This window comes from Halichondria panicea, chromosome 12, assembly GCF_963675165.1.
Source record: "Halichondria panicea chromosome 12, odHalPani1.1, whole genome shotgun sequence".
NCBI lineage: Eukaryota > Metazoa > Porifera > Demospongiae > Suberitida > Halichondriidae > Halichondria > Halichondria panicea.
Genome location: NC_087388.1, coordinates 856,466 through 875,871, shown reverse-complemented (window position 1 = coordinate 875,871; position 19,406 = coordinate 856,466). Strand labels below are relative to the sequence as shown.

General features: G+C 44.4%; 4 protein-coding genes across 4 annotated transcripts; 1 reads left to right on the top strand and 3 right to left on the bottom strand.

Moving 5' to 3' along the window:
• Positions 1 to 356: 356 nt before the first annotated feature.
• Positions 357 to 2,102, top strand: LOC135345127 (ER membrane protein complex subunit 4-like). The gene is made up of 6 exons (XM_064542482.1): positions 357 to 536; positions 592 to 667; positions 736 to 774; positions 1,047 to 1,200; positions 1,564 to 1,721; positions 1,962 to 2,102. Exons 1-6 carry the CDS (start codon positions 481 to 483, stop codon positions 1,998 to 2,000), a joined length of 522 nt encoding a protein of 173 aa, XP_064398552.1. The 5' UTR covers positions 357 to 480; the 3' UTR covers positions 2,001 to 2,102.
• A 12-nt stretch (positions 2,103 to 2,114) lies between these two features.
• LOC135345126 (DENN domain-containing protein 11-like) lies at positions 2,115 to 5,766 on the bottom strand. The gene is made up of 8 exons (XM_064542481.1): positions 5,495 to 5,766; positions 5,079 to 5,178; positions 4,617 to 4,775; positions 3,703 to 3,820; positions 3,448 to 3,586; positions 2,831 to 3,107; positions 2,710 to 2,769; positions 2,115 to 2,424 (listed from the first exon to the last, which is right to left on the bottom strand). Exons 1-8 carry the CDS (start codon positions 5,724 to 5,726, stop codon positions 2,214 to 2,216), a joined length of 1,296 nt encoding a protein of 431 aa, XP_064398551.1. The 5' UTR covers positions 5,727 to 5,766; the 3' UTR covers positions 2,115 to 2,213.
• Positions 5,767 to 5,902: 136 nt separating this feature from the next.
• Positions 5,903 to 8,698, bottom strand: LOC135345125 (fibropellin-1-like). Its single transcript, XM_064542480.1, has 5 exons — positions 8,654 to 8,698; positions 6,985 to 8,588; positions 6,627 to 6,764; positions 6,124 to 6,523; positions 5,903 to 6,061 (listed from the first exon to the last, which is right to left on the bottom strand). The coding sequence occupies exons 2-4, from the start codon at positions 8,576 to 8,578 to the stop codon at positions 6,135 to 6,137; spliced, it is 2,121 nt and encodes a 706-aa protein (XP_064398550.1). The 5' UTR covers positions 8,579 to 8,588; positions 8,654 to 8,698; the 3' UTR covers positions 5,903 to 6,061; positions 6,124 to 6,134.
• Positions 8,699 to 8,910: 212 nt separating this feature from the next.
• On the bottom strand, positions 8,911 to 19,399 carry LOC135345124 (neurogenic locus notch homolog protein 1-like). Its single transcript, XM_064542479.1, has 14 exons — positions 19,227 to 19,399; positions 18,386 to 18,629; positions 18,178 to 18,329; positions 17,994 to 18,097; positions 17,275 to 17,342; positions 17,117 to 17,215; positions 16,640 to 17,062; positions 11,658 to 16,573; positions 11,235 to 11,485; positions 10,913 to 10,983; positions 10,281 to 10,798; positions 9,789 to 10,039; positions 9,382 to 9,586; positions 8,911 to 9,239 (listed from the first exon to the last, which is right to left on the bottom strand). Exons 2-14 carry the CDS (start codon positions 18,600 to 18,602, stop codon positions 9,177 to 9,179), a joined length of 7,338 nt encoding a protein of 2,445 aa, XP_064398549.1. The 5' UTR covers positions 18,603 to 18,629; positions 19,227 to 19,399; the 3' UTR covers positions 8,911 to 9,176.
• Positions 19,400 to 19,406: the final 7 nt, after the last annotated feature.

Sequence of the window (19,406 nt, the reverse complement as noted above, 5' to 3'; positions counted from 1 at the left end):
GCTTTCGATGCTTTACAGTATGAGTTTACATTTACACAAGGTGAATAGATTGTTGTGCGTCAGAAATTAAACATACTGACAGGAAGTTCCTAGAAGGAACACCTGACTAGATCTACATAAAATTTATACATAATTATACAGTTATACAGAGCAACAGGGACAGACTAGGTCATTGACAATTATGTGTGGCTACTAAACGATTATGGGGTAACCTCTATTACCTTGAGAGTGTAGATTCTCTTGCCCTGCTCGTCCATGTAGTACATGAGATGCATCTCTGCCTGCTAGCCTCTCTGTTCTTGTTGTTCTGTTGTTCTTCTCTTTCTGAAAGCTGGGGTCCACGTGGTGTTGCTTTTGTTTGGTTTGATGTGGCGATCATTACCAATTGCTAAAGTAACTGTGTAGTCTTCTCTAGCTCTGTCTGCTGTGTGTGTTCCTGCTATCCCCTATCAGTATATCTGACACCACTGCTTAGAGAGAATGGCTCACTTCAAAGGTCGTCACAAGTGGAGTATTGACTTCTCAGACATTAGGAGGTAGTTTAATAAATTTCTATAATTATTCGCGTTATAACCTCCTCTTCGTGTACAGACGCTCGGAGCGTGGTGGTGGCCGCTCAGACCTCCCGTCCCCTCTTGGTTACCTTGACAACCCGCCAAGAGACGACGTAAGTTAATAATCAATTAACATAATTATGTGTATATGACCATATCCCCCCCCCCCCTTCCATCTCAGGATTCAGCCGAGTCTGGTGACACAGCCCTCATCACTAGGGTGAGTTGAATCATAGTACTCTAATGGAACGCTTGGTCGATTAGTGTATTTTTTCTGTTTTAAATAAGAAAAATGGAATAAGGCTGGGTTGTGTTTAGAGCGTACTGCATTGACGTTGTGTGTGTTACATGTACATCATTATACGTAACTATTCAATAACTTGTAAGCTATTGAAATGTGTGCTAATTGCGTTCCCATTGTGTACCACTGGATTAAGTTGATTGGATTGATGCTGCATGTTCTATTTCATGACCCCCCCCCCCCCTCTCTAGATTGGTTGGTCTGTGGCGCTGGGTCCGTGGAAGCAGCTTCCCCTAAACCTGTTCATCATGTGGATGGCAGGCAACACCATCTCTCTGTTCCCAATCATGATGGTGGGGATGATGTGTGTGAGACCAGTCCAGGCTCTCATGGGCATCAAGGATGGTGGGTGATGGGAAGCTATCTTCGATTGTTGATATCTTGAGTTAGGAATGTCCGATTACAAAACTAAACGGTGCATTTAGTAGCTCTTTGAAAGGCCTATCAAATGGTGTGTTTAAATTGACCCTCAGGGGTTTTGAAGGGTTCTGATCTGAGGGGTGTAGTGTTGAGAAAACATCTGCTAACTGTGTGTTTACATTCAAGACTGATTGTTAGTTATGCAAGCACACATTACTGTAATCATTCACCCCCTCACACACACACACACACACACACACACACACACACACACACACACACACACACACACACATACGCACACACACACACACACACACACACACACACACACACACACACACACAGTGTACCTGAAGCTGAAGGGAGACCAGGCCATACTGCAGACCATTGTCTTTGTCCTGGCCAACCTCGTGGGTATAGGCCTCGGCCTGTACAAGTTCCACAGCATGGGGCTACTACCAACGGCACAATCTGATTGGCTGGAATTTATGGAGGAGCGACAAGTAAGAGCTAAATTCTACAGAGTTGAGGATGTGAATTGATGTACAATGCAATTTTACAATGTTGATATTGAATATACCGTTTAGTGAGGCACAAAATGTACGCAGATTGCTTAAACTAACTTAACATTTAGCGGATTATGACTGTTTTCGAGGATAGAGGTTCAAATGGTGGCATCATACATTGCAATCATGTATTTATAAATGCTTCGTTTGATACTTGAATTGTTTCCCCCCTTGCAGAGTTTGGAGATCTCGGGAGGAGGATTTGCACTGACTTAATTATTAGCTGTGTAGGAAATAAGTGTCTCGTGTTGTTCTAATTATAGTATCATATCATTATGTCAGAGATTATTGATCAAAATAAATAATTATTGATATCAATTAACATTACTATGAGATAAAAACCAGTGAACAGTCCACGTTATTATTAATATATATATATACACAAGCACATGTCACATACGAGAATGCACATACAACACATACAACACACTACATGCAACAAGTGAGCAGGTCAAAACTAGTGGACCTCTGTACAGTCATGTTGAGGTCGTACACACTAGCTAGCTCAGTCAGAAACTGTCTGTCTTTGAGAGGGTCCAGTCCCACACTCTCCACCATCTCCATGGTGAGCACATGGTCCTCACTGCTCGCTGCATCCATCACCGTACGAAACATCTGACAGTTGAGCTCCTGGAAGAACCTGTGGGGGTGGGTGTGGGTGGGTGATGGGAGGGGGTGTGTGTGGGTGATGGGAGGGGGTGTGTGTGGTGGGAGGGTGTGGGTGATGGGAGGGGGTGGTGTGGGTGATAGGAGGGTGTGTGTGTGTGTGATGGGAGGGGGTGGTGTGGGTGCGGGGGAAATCATGTGAGGGTAGAGTAAATTATACAGGCATTGAATTGATTTACATGTTTACAGAGAAGCAAGTTTGTGGTAGTTTAGTCGCTACACAGTTATCATAGGGAATGCATGTACAAACAGTGCTTACTCAGCAAATCCCAGCTCATCATTTCTACTCCTCCGACCTGAGGCTATCCTTTGGTTCGACCTACACAGACAAGACACTCACGTAAATCAACTACGAGTGATCCCAAAAACTATCAGCTCACCTCAGATGGTTCAAGTGCTCATATCTCTGCTCATCGCACTGGTTGACCCTGAGCAGTGGGTCCATCCTCTCCTGATTACTGGTCACTCTCTCACCATCCACAAACACATCGTATAGCTGGGTCTTGATTTGGAATATCTTCTCAGTTGTACAGGCCACGTACGAGTCCATGGTTGTCATGGCATCGATGTCAGCCACGTTGACGTAGAACTGAGGGTTGCACTCTGTGTTGAGGTCGTTAGGGAGGACGTGGGAGGTCAGTAGACACGTACAGTACACTGTGTGTGTGTGTGTGTGTGGAGGGGGCGGGATTATAGTACAGAGTTGAGGATGTGAATTAATGTACAAATGCAATTTTACGAAAATATTGAATATAATTATAGTGTCCTGTAGAGTTATTCACAACAGTGCGTACACACCCACACACACAGTACCTCTGTGACAGAGAGCCCCAACCGTACACACCCACACATCTATTACCTCTGTGACAGAGATCCCCAACCGTACACACCCACACATCCATTACCTCTGTGACAGAGAGCCCCAACCGTACACACCCACACATCCATTACCTCTGTGACAGAGAGCCCCAACCGTACACACCCACACATCTATTACCTCTGTGACAGAGAGCCCCAACTGGAGGTGGTGAGAAGAATATGATCTTCTTCTTGAGAAGTGCCAGTTTCCACAGAACGAAGATGGAGGCACCAAAGAACTGCAAGTAGGTAGTGAAGCAACCAGAAGGATGACAGGCCTGGGGGGATGGGGGTTAGAAATGAGAGCAAACATGTGGGTATATATGTAGAGTTACAAGCTAGCTCTGAACTCAGTAATTATGGCGAAAAAGATCAGCTATGCTGTGACACTCACCTCCACTGAGTTGGTGGCCTCAGGGCCTGTTAGTGGGTGTGGTACTTGTGCAGGAGAGCGGTAGTGTCTAAAGTACTCCTCCAATGACCCATAGCTGCCAGGAGTCTCAACCAGTATCCTGGGTGAGTGGTAAAGTAACAACTTGAACTCTGCAACAAGCTCTAGACTAAAGTTATGGGCAGTCAAGGAATGCAATAGTTTAATGGGGATTTGCTTTACTTCAAAGTGTGCCGGCCAGAAAACAATCAGTGACTATGTGCAACCTACTATTTGTATTAATCTAAGCATTATTTACTTCAGTGCGGGTTAGCTGGCGTAATTCAACCTGCGAAGAAATGTTCTGTCACCAGCTTGGAGCATATAAATTTCCTATTGATCGATCACTTGCTTAATATTTGGACATACTTCACCCAATTGTGCAAAATCCTGAAAGAAACCCTGGCGCATAATGATACCATAATTATCGTAGCAACTACAGAAAACAACTTTCACTTTTGGGATTGCTAACTCAATTTCCTCAGGTTGACTACAGATATTTACACAAGGTTTGGCTGATTGGGGAAACACCTAATGAGTGCAGAGCGAGTGTGTGTTCTTGGCACCAACACAATCATACTATTGACACCGTTTCAGAAATGGTCAATCGGAAAAGGATAGCCAACTACATGTATACCAACAGACAGACAGACCGCCCCCCCGTACACTATAGGTTACATAGCCAACTCTACCAACAAACAGACTTCCCCCCCCCATACAACACTATATATTACAGGCAGAGGAGGTCCGACACGTGTACCTCAATTAGGCTGAAATTGAGTTAATTAGTCACATGCAATGACTTTATTGTTGAATTTTGCACGTGACCAAGCCTAATCAAGGTACTCATGTCGTACCTCCTCTGTACTACAGGTTACCTGGCCTGTCTTTGAAGGAAGTCCATGTGCAGGTGAAGGTTGGAGTAGCCGACTGCCAAGAGACCAACACACTTCATTCTGGCTCCCCTCTCCTCCTGGTTGGCCACCGGGATCTTCACATAGCAGCTGAGACCGAACAACTGGTTCTGCTTGAAGTAGCTGTCAGAGTGTGTGTGTGTTTGTGTGTGTGTGTGTGTGTGTGTGAGGAGGGTGAAGAGCTCTGTTAATATGTGGGAAGGAGAGGCGTAAAGAGTCTCTAGTTAGCACATGTGTGTGTCAGACGGTGGAATCACACGTTACTTTTTTGCACCATGCACAGATAATGAGTAACAATGAGATTTTAGGCTTAGACAGGAACCTCCGCCATTAGTTGACTTCCTAATATAATAATATGATAAGGAAACATATAGAAAGCATAATATCTACTCAACTCTATTACCCCCCCCCCCCCCACACACTTACATGAAGTCCTTCTGCATGTTGTGTAGACCACTGGCCATGGACTTGAACTCAACTCCCGAAAGTAGAACCTCTTCAGGATAGCGCCACTCCACCAGATTTCCTGGGGGAGGGAGGGGGGTTGTGATCATGCATGACACCACTGTTGACAGCATAATTTATGGTTGATACACAAGGCCTACACATGATGCTAACATAGATGCTAACATAGTTCGATGTACACTCCAGATGGAGGGACAGTACAAACAGGCTTGTACAAACAGACAGCAACACACAGGTTGTACAATACTTATAAATAAATAAGCACTTGCTACACTTTTATAGCTTATAAACGTGCCTCAGGGTGTACATGTACGTATGTGTGGGTGCATGGGGTATCAGTTTACAGTAGCTCATCTGAATGCACACAAGAGATGCACCTTTCTTAGTGTCGAAAGCTACCACAAACACAGCCACTATCATCTCGCTGCCAGAGTAATGCTTTCTCCTCTTTATATCCCCCCCTCCAGTGGTCAGGTGCTCCCCGCTCACTTCCCGGGGAGGCGTCCTCATGGCATACTCTACTTGAATGTCCTCCAGTAGTTCTTGTGAAGCTTCATATTCATCAGTGCCAGCTAGCAGCGGAATTCTTGCCTCGTCTCTACTCGCCATTTATCTCTTTAGCTAGCTAGCTCAGTGGACGAGCCACGCCCATCTATTATTTAGATAGCCTCGATCTAAGGTCGCTTGGACTCAAGGCTATAAAAGGGGGTGGGGCTGGTTTGCAGAATTTCCATGGGTGATTCCTATCTACGTGTAGCCCCATGCAATGTTGTCGTTAAAAATAATGTAGGTAGGTATATAAATTAATATACAAAACGGCATAAATACTATGAAATTAATTAGCAAAAACAAATGAATTTGAACCTAAAATATAAAATGCGAACAGCAATGATACATGAGTCATGAGTTTGTGTTTGTGTGCTTGCTTCAATAATCCTTCCTCCCTGCAGCAAAAAACAAATAGCAAAATCACGAAATGCACAAAAAAACATGGTATAAAACTCACCAGAATTGTAGCTATGTTGGCTTGAAGGTGGACACTCCCATCTCCAGCATATCTGCCAGTTCCTCCTTCTCAATATCGCCCAGCTGTCCCTCCCCTCTGACCACACCTCCAGTTTGTCTAGCGGAAGGATTCCTGGCGAAAGGGGACCGATAGCTTCTTGTCGAAGGTGTCCGCACTAGATTGCTCCAAATGCTGCCCAAACTGCCAGTTCTGTTGAGTGAGAATTGCACCATGGCTGTCTGAGACTCGAAGCTGCTTTGACTCAGGTTGTCCCTGTACTGTTGTGTATCACGATAGTTACAGTCTAGTTCAAGGTGCACGACAGTGTTTTCCAGGGCTGCTATGGTTACTGGAGTTCGTTTATGCTGGTATTCTAACGTCCACTTATTCGCTTGATAGGCTGCATTGATTTAAATAACGTCACAACAATGGCTTTTTTCCATGTGTAGTATATACATGTACAAGTAACATTTATGCTTAGATTAGATGTGTGTTAAACTTACAGTTTCTTCTTGTCCTGTCCCAGTATCCACTGCAACTAAGTGTTGCTATAAAACAGACCAGGAAGAAGAGTCCGAATACAGCCAGCACTATGATCACTATCAGTACAATAATGTTCATCCCTTCATCAGGCAGATCACCTATTAAAATAGATCGTTGTCACAATAGAATATTTTCAAAACAATACTAAGTACGTACTTATACTAAGTTTTGTCTACATGTCTGCTGCTGTATTAAAAGTGAAAACATCCCCAGCAAACGCTTGCAAAAGAATTTCAGCAAATGAAAATAGCAAACAATATAGTATAGTTATATGGTTGTTTACATAACCTGTCAGTTTGGTACGCAAGTACAACTCACAGTGCTCTCCCACTGTTCCATTGGGACAGAGACAAGACACAACAATTCCAAGTCCTTCCACACAGGTACCACCGTTGCGACAAGTCAACTCAGTGCAAAAGTCTAAGTCTTCTCTGCAATCTTGACCACTGAATCCCTCAGGGCAAATACACGTCGTTAAATTACCCAAACCTTCAACACATATACTGTTATTTTTGCAAGAGTCGAAGCGACAAAATGGAAGGTCGTTCTCACACCTGGTCCCGTTGAAACCATGCACACATTGACAAGTAAACAAGTCCCCAACACCATCCACACACATACCACCATTTAGACAGGTAGTTGGCGTGCAGAAGTCGAGATCAACATCACAAAGTTGACCACTGAATCCCTCAGGGCAAATACACGTCGTTGAATTACCCAAACCTTCAACACATATACCGTTATTTTTGCAAGAGTCGAAGAGACAAAATGGAAGGTCGTTCTCACACCTGGCCCCGTTGAAACCATGCACACATTGACAAGTAAACAAGTCCCCAATACCATCCACACACGCACCACCATTTAGACAGGTAGTTGGCGTGCAGAAGTCGAGATCAACATCACAAAGTTGGCCACTGAATCCGGGAGGACATTGACAGATGAAACTTTCTTCTGTGTCAAAACATACTCCACCATTCATGCAAGGCTCACTAGGACATTCGTTGGAGCAATCTTGGCCAGAGAATCCCGGTAAGCAATCACAATAATAGTCACCAGTTCTGAGAAGTGGGACGCCTTCTACTCCATCAGGGTATCTTGCAGGGAAGGTTTGTTCATTTAGACAGGAACTATCGTACCGGCAAGGATCAGGATCACAAGGAGTTAGGTCAATTTCACATCGATATCCACTGTAGCCTGGGGCACAAATGCATATGTAATATCCAAATAGAAAGTGCATACAAGTAGCTCCATTTAAGCAAAGACCGATCTCACACTCATCGATATCCACTGAGCAGTCGTAACCAGTCCAGCCCACCACACAGGTGCAGGTGTACGTACTGTTGCCATCGTTACAGCTAATGGCACCTCGATCGTCACAAGGTCCATGTATGGAAGGATCGAGGGAACAGTAGTCAATATCATTTTCACATCTATCTCCATTCCAACCAGTATAACAATCGCAACTAAAATCATTCACTAAATCAGTACAAACTCCATTTTCACAGCCATAGAGTTCGCACTCATCAATCTCCACTTCGCAGTCCTCTCCCATGTAGCCAGGCAAGCAATGGCAGGTGTAGGATCCGTATGTATCCACACATAGTGCATGCACACCGCAGTAAGGTGGAGAGTCTAGACCACACTCGTTGATATTGAGCTGACAGTTATCCCCAGTGAAGCCTGGCTCACAGGTGCAGTTGTAGGAGCCGTGAGTATTGGTACAAGTACCATGACCATAACAGTCTTTAGTCATGCATTCGTCAATATCTTGTGTACAGTTGTCACCAGAGAAACCAGGAGGACAAATACAGATGGTGTCAGATTGTGGATTGCAGCTGATATGTGCGTCTGATGGAACAGTACACCACACAGTTAGTAGAAGAATGAAGGTCGTCCAAAATAAACTGCTCATCTTTAGTGATCTGAAAAAATAGAGCATCAAGTTTAATTTGAGTTTTAGCTAAAGAAAAAATACACATTCACTTACCTTTGAGTCTTCAAGAGTTAAGAGTTAATGTATACATGATATAGCTGGCTTCAGTGGAGTACCTTTATAGCTGCAGAAAGGGGGTGGGGCTCAACATGCAAACACCCACAGTGACTTCCTGTGAGTATTCCCAAGTTGTTTGAAAAGCACATTCCATTTTGTTTTTTTGATTCCTGTGGTCACATTCCATGAAGATTGGATTACCAATTACCCAGTACAACACAACAACATGCCTCGTTGGCCTCCCATGGGACATATTTAATTTCTTGTTTGTCGTTTTGCAATAATATTTTTTATGGGGGATAAAAAAGTACTAGCTATAGCATAGTAATTAAATGTATCAGCCTATACAAAACTTAAAAACTATAATAGTGAGATTGTATATATTGTACGTAATTGTCTTTGAGAGTCTTGTGTCCATGGTAACAGTAACTATATACAACTAGTAATAATGCCACGATAAACTAAGAGTACCTAACTATTAATAATAACTATCAGTGTCACTAGTATATGGGGGTGTGGTCTACCCACCCACTGACTGGGTGTACAGTGCTGCATAGTCCATGCATGCACCATCATGAAGCAACTGCAGGGAAAAGGGTAATCAAATACAAACTGTCGACAACACACATGACAATATCTATAGCTAGCTAGCCACACAGTATAAAGTTGGCAAAAAACAAACATTTATTCCATGCACTCTTCGCTTTTTAATCTACTCCACTCACAGCAATTTGGGCGCATGTTAGGTAACAGGTGTTCCTGTATGTGTTCCCGTCCTGGCCGCACTGGGGGTCTGTTGCCATGGCATCACACTCTGCACAGGGGGGCACACAACGTCCCTCGATAGTGACAGCCTCATCTGAGCTCAGGGGGAGGGCAGTGAACCCAACATTGTCCGACTCTGGCACACAGTCTGTGCTGAGGACACACCTGGTGTATGTGTGGGGGGGGGGAGGAGGACACATTAATTAATGCCAAATTTTAAAAAGTTAAAACAATGTAATACACTAATTATGGTGTTATTACCAACGTAATGCGATCTATAGGATAGGTATTTGAAGGTGTTGTGTAAAGTAACAGTCCATGAATAAATTACAAGGTCTCTACTCATACTTACATACAAACTACTTACTTGAAGTTCTTCGTGTCAGAGTTTTGTACATGACACTGCTCGTACTGACCCACATACTGATAACAGTAGCGTACAGAGTTGGTTGCCACAGAGATTGGATCGATGGCATTGCTGCTGGAGAATGCCTGAGTGTGGAGTCCGCTGATAGTATCCAGGGAGAGGGCGGAGCTGCTGATGAATAGATTACTGATAGTGCCCTTGAAGCGGAACAGTCGAGTACTGGGACGACCCCCCACATAGAGTAGATTCATCTGCGGGGGGGGAATGTTGAAGTGAAAGAGATAGTTTCAGTAGCCTTGTTTATCAAATAAATAGATTTAGACTAGACAGCAATTGCTGGTAATCTAAACATAATAGTTAATATACTATTATGTTAAAATGCAACCATTAAAATTGAATTTCCTAACTCAAGTTATTGGCAACCAAAGAGATAGCTAGTGATGAAACACAATGCTATATTCCATAACATAATGCCATTTAATGCGAGCTCACGTCCGGTCTGAACTCTGGCACACTAGGCAGCGAGGTTCTCTGGGCAGCCACTTCTCCATCGATGTACAACACTGCTCTGTTCACGGAGCTATCAATGACAGCTGCTATTGAGTGAGGGTTGCCGTCAGCGATGGAGATGTTATAGAAGAACAGAATCTCTCTGAAACCGGGGGACACTCCGTCTGAGCCGTACGCTAACCACACCGTGCGCTTTGTGCTACGGAAGTACAGTCCAAAGTCTCGCATACGATCGTTGATCCCCTTGCCGACAATGTAGCCGTCATTTCCAGGTTCTTGACGAACGGTGGCAAAGATGGTCAAGTGATTAGAGATTGAGGTTGTTACGGAGGTTGATAGAGAGACGACGGATTGGCCATCGAATGTCATCTCATTTTGCTGGAGGAATACCGTCTCTCCACTGATCACAGAATCGCTGTTGTCATAGAAATTGCTACCGTAGCTGGGCAAATCGCTGCCACAGAAGTGGGTGGAGGGACAATCCGAGTCAGTAGTGCATACTGTAGGAAGAAAATACCTCAGTTATTTCTGAATGACATTTTCGAGACAGCTAGACAATAACCTTGCATATTTTCAATATGCATTGATTGTAGGTGAGATAGTTGCTGAGTTACCTTGCCCTGGGGTTGGTTGACAAGTGTAGTCCCCTGAGAATGTGGGCAGACATCTAGTGGTTGGATCACAGCTGCAGAGAGAGAGGGTGGGTGATACTGACACAGTCATAACAAAGAGGTTAATAATATTCATAGGAAAGCTTGCAGAGAAGCAAACATACGGAGTTGCATCAACAATTGGCATGAGAACTAATCATGACATCAATTTTGTTTACCTATGCAAGGGAAATAATTACATCGTATATTCAACAGCTACTATATATATAGCTGATCTTGAAAAAAACGAACTCCACCCATAGCTATAAGGAGAATGCATACTTACGTTTGTGATCTAGTGGCACAATAGAGGGAGGGTGCCAGTGTGGGGGGTGGGCAAGCTGTGTCCCTCGCCATGTAGTTCACACACTCTCCGGTAGTGAGAGCACCCCCTGTATAATCCGTCATCAGCTGGGTCACAAAATTGGAGTTGACCAGACTGCTAAAAATGACCACATTGTAGACAGTGCCAGTGAAACGATAGCTACGAGGGAGACGTGCACCCACGAGAACGGTGGGAGGGTTGGCAGCTGTTATCTGGGGGATAAGAAAACGATCATAACATGTATTAGAATATTGAAGAAATAGACAACATAATACAAAAGCTTGCTTTGACTTCAGTTAGCGTTGAAAAATAAAGACTTGCTTTGGGGATCGACCTTTTTTATTCAACAAAACAACAAATTCTTTCTAATTGGGCATTGCTCACCTTGGCCTGCAGGTTGGGAGAGGTCACAGGATTCACGGTACTGAGTAGCGATCCATCCAGGAAGAACCTGAAGGTTGAAGGAGCGCCAACGTCCAGAGTGATGACTAGGTAATGCAATCCTGGGCTACTAGCAGCTGGTGCATCCACGGTGATAATCTTTGTATCAGTGTCTGTGCCTGTATAGTACAAGCGAATCTGAGGAATTGCTGACGATTTAGAGTCGACGAAAACAGCAAGATTTCGACAAGCTTCTGTCCCATATGAGAAAACGTAGCCATCAGTACCAGGTTGTTGTTGGAATATTGCAAACACGGAGATATCGCCACTCAGGCTAGGGTACCTGCTCTGGGGTACGCTAACAAACGATTTGCCGTCAAGCGTAACTGGTTCGCTCAGAAAAGTGGTGTGACTGGGATAGGTATCGGCCGGGCAGACTATCTCACAGTAACTGCCTGAGGGGCACTGACTATCGGACTGACAACCGCTAGTGGAGCTCTCGCAATTGGTCCCAGTATAGTCTGTAGTACACATGCAGGTGTAGCCAGGTCCGTTCACTTCCGTACAAGTACCTCCGTTTTGGCATGGATTATTCGGAGTACATTCGAGGGTGGTTTCACAGACGGCCCCAGTTAGCTCAGGTGGACAATTACAGGTGAAGCTAGTAGCTTGCTGCACACACATACCCCCTCCTTGACAAGAGTCTGATTGACATAGCGGTATCTCACAAGTGGGACCACCAAAACCAGTCGAACAATCACAGCTGAAGCCGTTAGCACTAGTAGCATTCTCCACACATGCACCACCATTAGCACAGGGGTTAGTGGGAGCACAGAAGAGACGGATCTCACAGAGGTCACCAGTGAAGCCAGGGACACAGGCGCAAGTGAAAGAGGTGTCTCCTTGTACGCAATTGCCACCATTGGAACAAGAGTCTGATCGGCATAGCTCTACCTCACAAAGTGGGCCGGAGTAATCAGGGGGGCAATCGCAGGAGAAATCTTCACCAACCCCCTCGATACATGTCCCATTATTCATGCAGAGTGTGTCAGTACACACATCAAGATCTGTCTCACAATCGGTACCTGAGAATCCCGGGAAGCAATCGCACATGTAGCCAGGTCCAGTGATCTCCATACAGTCGCCATTCACACAGGGATTGTTGGGCATGCAGTAAGCAATGGATGAATCATCTTGCTGGCAATTCATTCCTGTCCAACCTTCAGTACAGTTGCAGGACACCATAACTCCTGCACCTTCAATACAGGTGCCACCGTTCATGCACGTCTCGGAGTCACAAAAAGCCATGTCTATTTCGCACCTATTTCCCCCGTATCCAGTACTACAATTGCAAGAAATGGCTCCACCATCGTTAGAAGTGCAGTCTCCTCGGCTGCTGCAGCTGTCGCTAAGGCAAAGCTCAGTATCACATGTAGGTCCAGTGAATCGAGTATCACAGTTGCAAGAGGTCAACGCACCATCTTCCTCAACACAAGTGCCATTCTGACAAATATACGTTGGGCTGGTGTTGCAGAAATCGTCATCAATTTCACAGCTATCTCCAGAGAAGCCGAGTGTGCAGTTGCAGCTAGTAGCAGTTCCCAGGCCCTCCACACACATAGCACCATTTTGACAGATAACGGTACTGCAGAAATCGTCATCGTTTCCGCAATTATCTCCACTAAATCCAGCGGTACAGTTACATGAGAAGGCGGGGCCTACACCTTCCACACAAGTGCCATCATTCAAACAAGAACCAACAGAACAAACGTCCATATCAATATCACATCTAACACCCGTATAACCACTATTGCACACACAAGAAACGGGTCCTCCGATCATCTCTGAGCACTCACCATTCGAGTTACAGCTATCAGTGAAGCAAATCTCCGTCTCACATCGATCACCCGAGTACCTCTCAGTACAGTTACAGGAGACAGCTATTCCGGTGCCCTCAATACAAGTACCACCATTAGCACAATAGTCCGATCGACAATTATTCAAGTCAGTTTGACACCTATCATCAGTGAATCCGGGGTTACAAGCGCAGGAAACGCTGCCACCTTGAATCACAGTACAGACACCATTGAAGCTACAGCTGTCAGCAAGGCACACCTCAGTGTCGCAGTTATCGTTAGTGTAGCTGTTGGTACAGTTACAGGCAGTCATGGTACCCAGTCCTTCAACACAAGTACCACCATTCAGGCAATCAAAAGTTGGGTCGGTATCACAGAAATCCTCGTCGTTTTGGCAACTATCTCCAGAGAAGCCAAGAGTGCAATTACAGCTAGTAGCAGCTCCTAAGCCCTCCACACACACTCCTCCATTTTGACAGACAAAGGTGGGCTCGGTAGCACAGAAGTCATCATCGTTCCCACAGTTCATTCCACTGAATCCTTGCGTACAGTTGCAGGAATAATCTGCTCCAATTCCTTCAACACAAGTGCCGGCATTTTCACAGACAACAAACTGACAAACATCGTCATCGATTTCACACCTGTCTCCGCTAAAACCTTCCGTGCAATTGCAACCAGTTTCTTGTCCAAACAGCTCCAAGCATTGTCCATTGTTCATGCAGGGATTTAAGGGACAGAATATAAACGATGGGTCATCCATGTTGCAAGTAGTACCAGTGAAACCTTGCACACACATACACACCACCGTCACCCCCACTCTATCCTCGCATGTACCGCCATTCATACAAGTTGTGTTTAAGCAGAAGCTCATATCAGTTAAACATCTATCGCCACCAAATCCTAGATCACACTCGCACGATATAGCCTGCCCAGTATTCTCCGAACAGTTGCCGTTAGAATTGCAGCTGCCTGTAACGCAGAGCTCGGTCTCGCACACATCTCCAGTATAGCTGCTCGTGCAGTTACACGTAGTCACGTCCCCAGGGCCTTCGATACACATCCCTCCATTTAGACAGGGGTTAGAAATAGCACAGAAATCGAGATCAATTTCACAACTATCTCCATCGTAGCCGGTGGCACAATCGCAAGAAGTGAGATTTCCAATGCCCTCTTGACAAGTTCCTTCATTCATACAGTTGAACATTTGACCAGGAGTACCACAGAAGTCAATGTCCACGCTACAATCGTTTCCATCCCAACCAGAGAAGCAATCACATGACGTTAGGTCACCCACCTCCTCAACACATATTCCGTTCATGCAATCAAACGTTGGGTTAGTATCGCAAAATTCACCGTCAAGTTCACAGCTATCTCCAGAGAAACCAGCAGTACAGTTGCAGGACGTTGCCATGCCGATTCCTTCAACACATGTGGCACCATTTAAGCAATCAAAGGTTGGGTCAGTATCACAAAAATCATTGTCGTTTTGGCAACTATCTCCACTAAATCCAGCAGTGCAGTTACAGGCAGTCATTGTGCCCACACCTTCAACACAAGTACCACCATTCAGGCAATCAAAAGTTGGGTCGGTATCGCAAAATTCACCATCAAGCTCACAGCTATCTCCAGAGAAACCAGCAGTGCAGTTACAGGACGTTGCCATGCCATCACCTTCAGCACAAGAACCACCATTCAGGCAATCAAAGATTGGATTAGTATCACAAAAATCGTCATCGTTTTGGCAACTATCTCCACTAAATCCAGCAGTGCAGTTACAGGCAGTCATTGTGCCCACACCTTCAACACAAGTACCACCATTCAGGCAATCAAAAGTTGGGTCGGTATCGCAAAATTCACCATCAAATTCACAGCTATCTCCAGAGAAACCATCAGTACAGTTACAAGACGTTGCCATGCCATCACCTTCAACACAAGTCCCGCCATTCAAACAATCGAAAGTGGGACTAGTATTGCAGAAATTGACATCAGTTAGACAAGACATCCCAGTGAAACCAGGCGCACACATGCACCTGATTCCAATTCCAGGTTCTTCAAGACACGTTCCACCATTCATGCAAGTGTCATTCATACAAAAGTCCTGGTCAATATCACACACGGGGCCGGTGTAACCAGGGACACACATACACGAGAAGCTGCTCCCGATACCTTCGAAACAAGTGCCGCCATTCTCGCAGGTAGTGTTCGTACAAACGTTAAGGTCCACCAAGCAATTAGTTCCAGTATAACCAGGTGTACAGTTGCAAGTGTAAGAGCCGTCTTGGAAACCGTTGTCAACACATGTACCTCCATTCTGACAGGGGTCCAACAAACAAGGGAACAAGAAGGTCTCACAGAATTCTCCGGTATAATTCGCCGGACAGTTGCAGATGGAGGCAGCAAAGAGCTGTTCATCGCAAGTTCCGTTGTTCATACACGCTCTAGTATCACACTCGAGGATATCCACTGAGCAGTTGTAACCAGTCCAGCCTATCACACAGGTACAAGTGTACGTACTGTTGCCATCGTTACAGGCAGTAGCTCCTTGATCATCACAGAAGCCGTGGACAGAAATATCGAGGCTACAGTAGTCAATATCGTTTTCACATCTTGATCCTGACCAACCCGCATAACACTCGCAACTAAAGTTGTTTTCTAAGTCTGTACAGTTGCCATTAACACAGCCGATTGTATCACATTCATTAATATCAATGCTGCAGCGATTGCCGGTGAAACCAGGGAAGCAATCACATGAGAAATTTCCTACCTCATCTACACAATCACCGTTGTTACAAGCACCAGGGTTTTGTGCACAATCGTCTATTGTAACATCACAATCTTGTCCAGTAAAGTCGATAGCACACATGCACATGTAGCCTGTAGTGCCTACATTCGTACAAGTGGCACCATTTTGACAGTTTGAGGGACCACCCTCACCACAGGGATCGATGAGGGTGTCGCAGGTTGAGCCAGTATAGGCAGCGGGACACATGCAAGTGAAATTCTGAGCATCTAAGTTAGGATCACATATTCCTCCATTCATACAAGGGTCAGGAATACAGGGATCTACACAGAGAGCATAGAGAAAAGGGTAAAACAATACAGAAGTTGCTGTGTTAAATCACAACTCACTAGGGGGTCTTGTGATTGTAACAGAGACTGTGACATCAAGGTCCTGAGTTATCTCAGTTCCACTGTTATCAATACCAAATGGAACTATGTTCAAGTTAAAATCAAATTCAACTGGATCATCCGCTAGAACTACTCTTAATAAGAAAATACTCTCTGGTATTGCTATGACGGCTCCAATTCGATCTAAATCATTTAAAGTTGAACCTTGGTAATTTTTCTCTCGTGTACCTGAGTCGAAACTAAACAAACTCTGTATTGTTCCACTTTGTGAAATGGTGACAAATATGCCAAACAGGCCACCAGTAAACACAGATTCATCCACATATGCAGTGAACTTGAAAAGTGTAGTACCAACTGGGGTATCATCCGGAAATGAAAAGAAATATCTAGTGGCATTAGTGGCAGCAATAAACACAGCAGGCACTGTGGAAACAAAGATACGTTAGAATTGATAGCATTGACAAGCTGAAAACTTACAATCTTCACACAACTGAGAAGTATAATTTCCGATTTGGAGGCCAGGACACTCCTCAGTACAATAAGAAGAGCCTGTCCGGTACTCTGGTGTTACGCAAGCTGTATTGGTTGGGATGGTGATTATCAGTAACATTGACAACAGTGCATGTACAGCTTACATCTCTCCTGGAGCTCAATACTTCTCACGTTGGCCCAAAATATTAATTGGACTTGGACAACTGTGTACCTACATAATTATATAGGATTAGTATAATTAATAGTATTGCACGAGTAGCCATATACTATTGATTTTTAATCGTTTGTGATGCAGTTTAAGGACATTTTTAGCTGCAGTTTTAGTAAAAAAAAATTGCCGCGGCCGTTATTCGAACGCGCGGTCGTCAAGGCAGTAATTGCACGTCGTTATAATGACGACGTGCAATTACTGATACACGATTAATCACTGTACGCATCACAGTGTAATAGGACAACATGTGATTAGTGCTAAGAGTGCAATATGGGATTAATAGCACGAGTAACAAGCAATGGCTAATTGCACGAGAATCAGCCGAGTGCTATTAACCTTGCCAGTGCTTGTTATGAGTCAGTGTTATTAATCCCTTATTGCACGAGTAGCCAAACTAATCGTATAATTATTATATGATGAAGTTCTCTGCAGTTTTTTGGCCGCGGCCGTTATTCAATAATTATGTTGTCATTGACAGTGTGTAATTAATTTACAGGTAATTAATCGCACGCTGTCAATGACGACGTGCAATTACTGGACCGGATGTGATACGGGATTAATTGCTGTATACTCTCCAGTCGCTAATAGCACATCATACGATTGTATTAATTATTTTACAGGGCTTAATTTCATAATTATAGCTATACTTACGCAAATTCAATACTCCCTGTTCCAGCAACAGGTGCAGTCCAATCAATGGAGATACTGGTTTTGTCAAGATTAGATACATGAGTAACTCCACTGGTCAACGGAAACTAAAGAAATAGAAAAGGCAGTCAGGTTGCAAACATCAAACAACTGGACAAACATTTACATAGCAGCTATATCAATATACCCGAGTAGTGTTGCAGTTGTGGAAGATGTACGGGTTAGAAGGGCCAGGAGGGGGGAAGGATCCATCCGATCTCTCGGGGTCACTCCCTAAAACTCGACCCTGGATCAGGAACCCCCTGAAAGTCACCCCAGAGCTGCTAGCATTCAGCGTGACTGCAGAGAGATAAGTTTTGAGTGCATGGGATTTAGGATTTTTATATTATACTTACTAGTGTATGTGACTCCAGGTATGTAGTAGTACGTTCCATCTTCAGGGTCTCTAAATTGTTCCAAGTCTAACAGATATGGGTTAGGCGACGTCTGCGATGCAACTCCGTGATTCGGTGTCAAATCTTCGCAAGCATCTACTGGAGCGCCTGACGGAAAACAAAGAATAGGTGTGGCCAGCGTTGAGACGAGTAGCAATATTCCCAACAAACTCCTCATCTTGTGTCTTCTGTAACCACTCACTAGCTGCAGAATGCATCATCATGCAGTTAACAACCAAAGCAACAGTTGTAAGGCCTAATCATGACCGGAGACTTTTATAGGGGGTGTGTCACACCCGCTGTGAATATTATAACCGCTCCAAGGGACACATTTTTTTATCAGCTGATTAAGATACTGTCTTGGACACTAATCAGCCAACAACAATTATAGCTACCTTCAAAAACTATAAACCACACCAGGAGTGCACTCCCGACCACACTATAACCACACTCATTATTACTGCGGCTATAAGTTATAGATAAGCATTGCTGCTAGACAATCATTGTGGCTTCATTGCTAGGCCCTTTTGCAGTCGAGTCATTAACAACATATGTATGTAGGTACTACACAATAATATTGTCGATTAATATTTTGGGCCAACACGAAAAGTATTGAGCTCCAGAAAAGAAATGCATAATGTCACATTCACTTTCTCCTGTGACCACGACAATATACTGGGGCTACAACTATAGTGGGGACATAGCCACAAAAGAACAACTAGAACAAAGCTGCAAGACTAATAATTTGTGCTGTATGTCTGCATGGGCAGCCCCACCCCCTTTTTTGCAAAATGTTCCCTACCTTCAGGGCAAAATCAGCTCCCGTCAATCAGCAACCTCTTACAGCAGACTGTCTTTAGCTGCTGTGCAACAGATCCAGACCAACAGCAAGCTCAGTGCAAACACTCCTCACTCTTCACAACTAGCTAGCAAGACACAACAAGTCTCCTCTACATGTACTGCGCAGGTAACGCCCACTTAA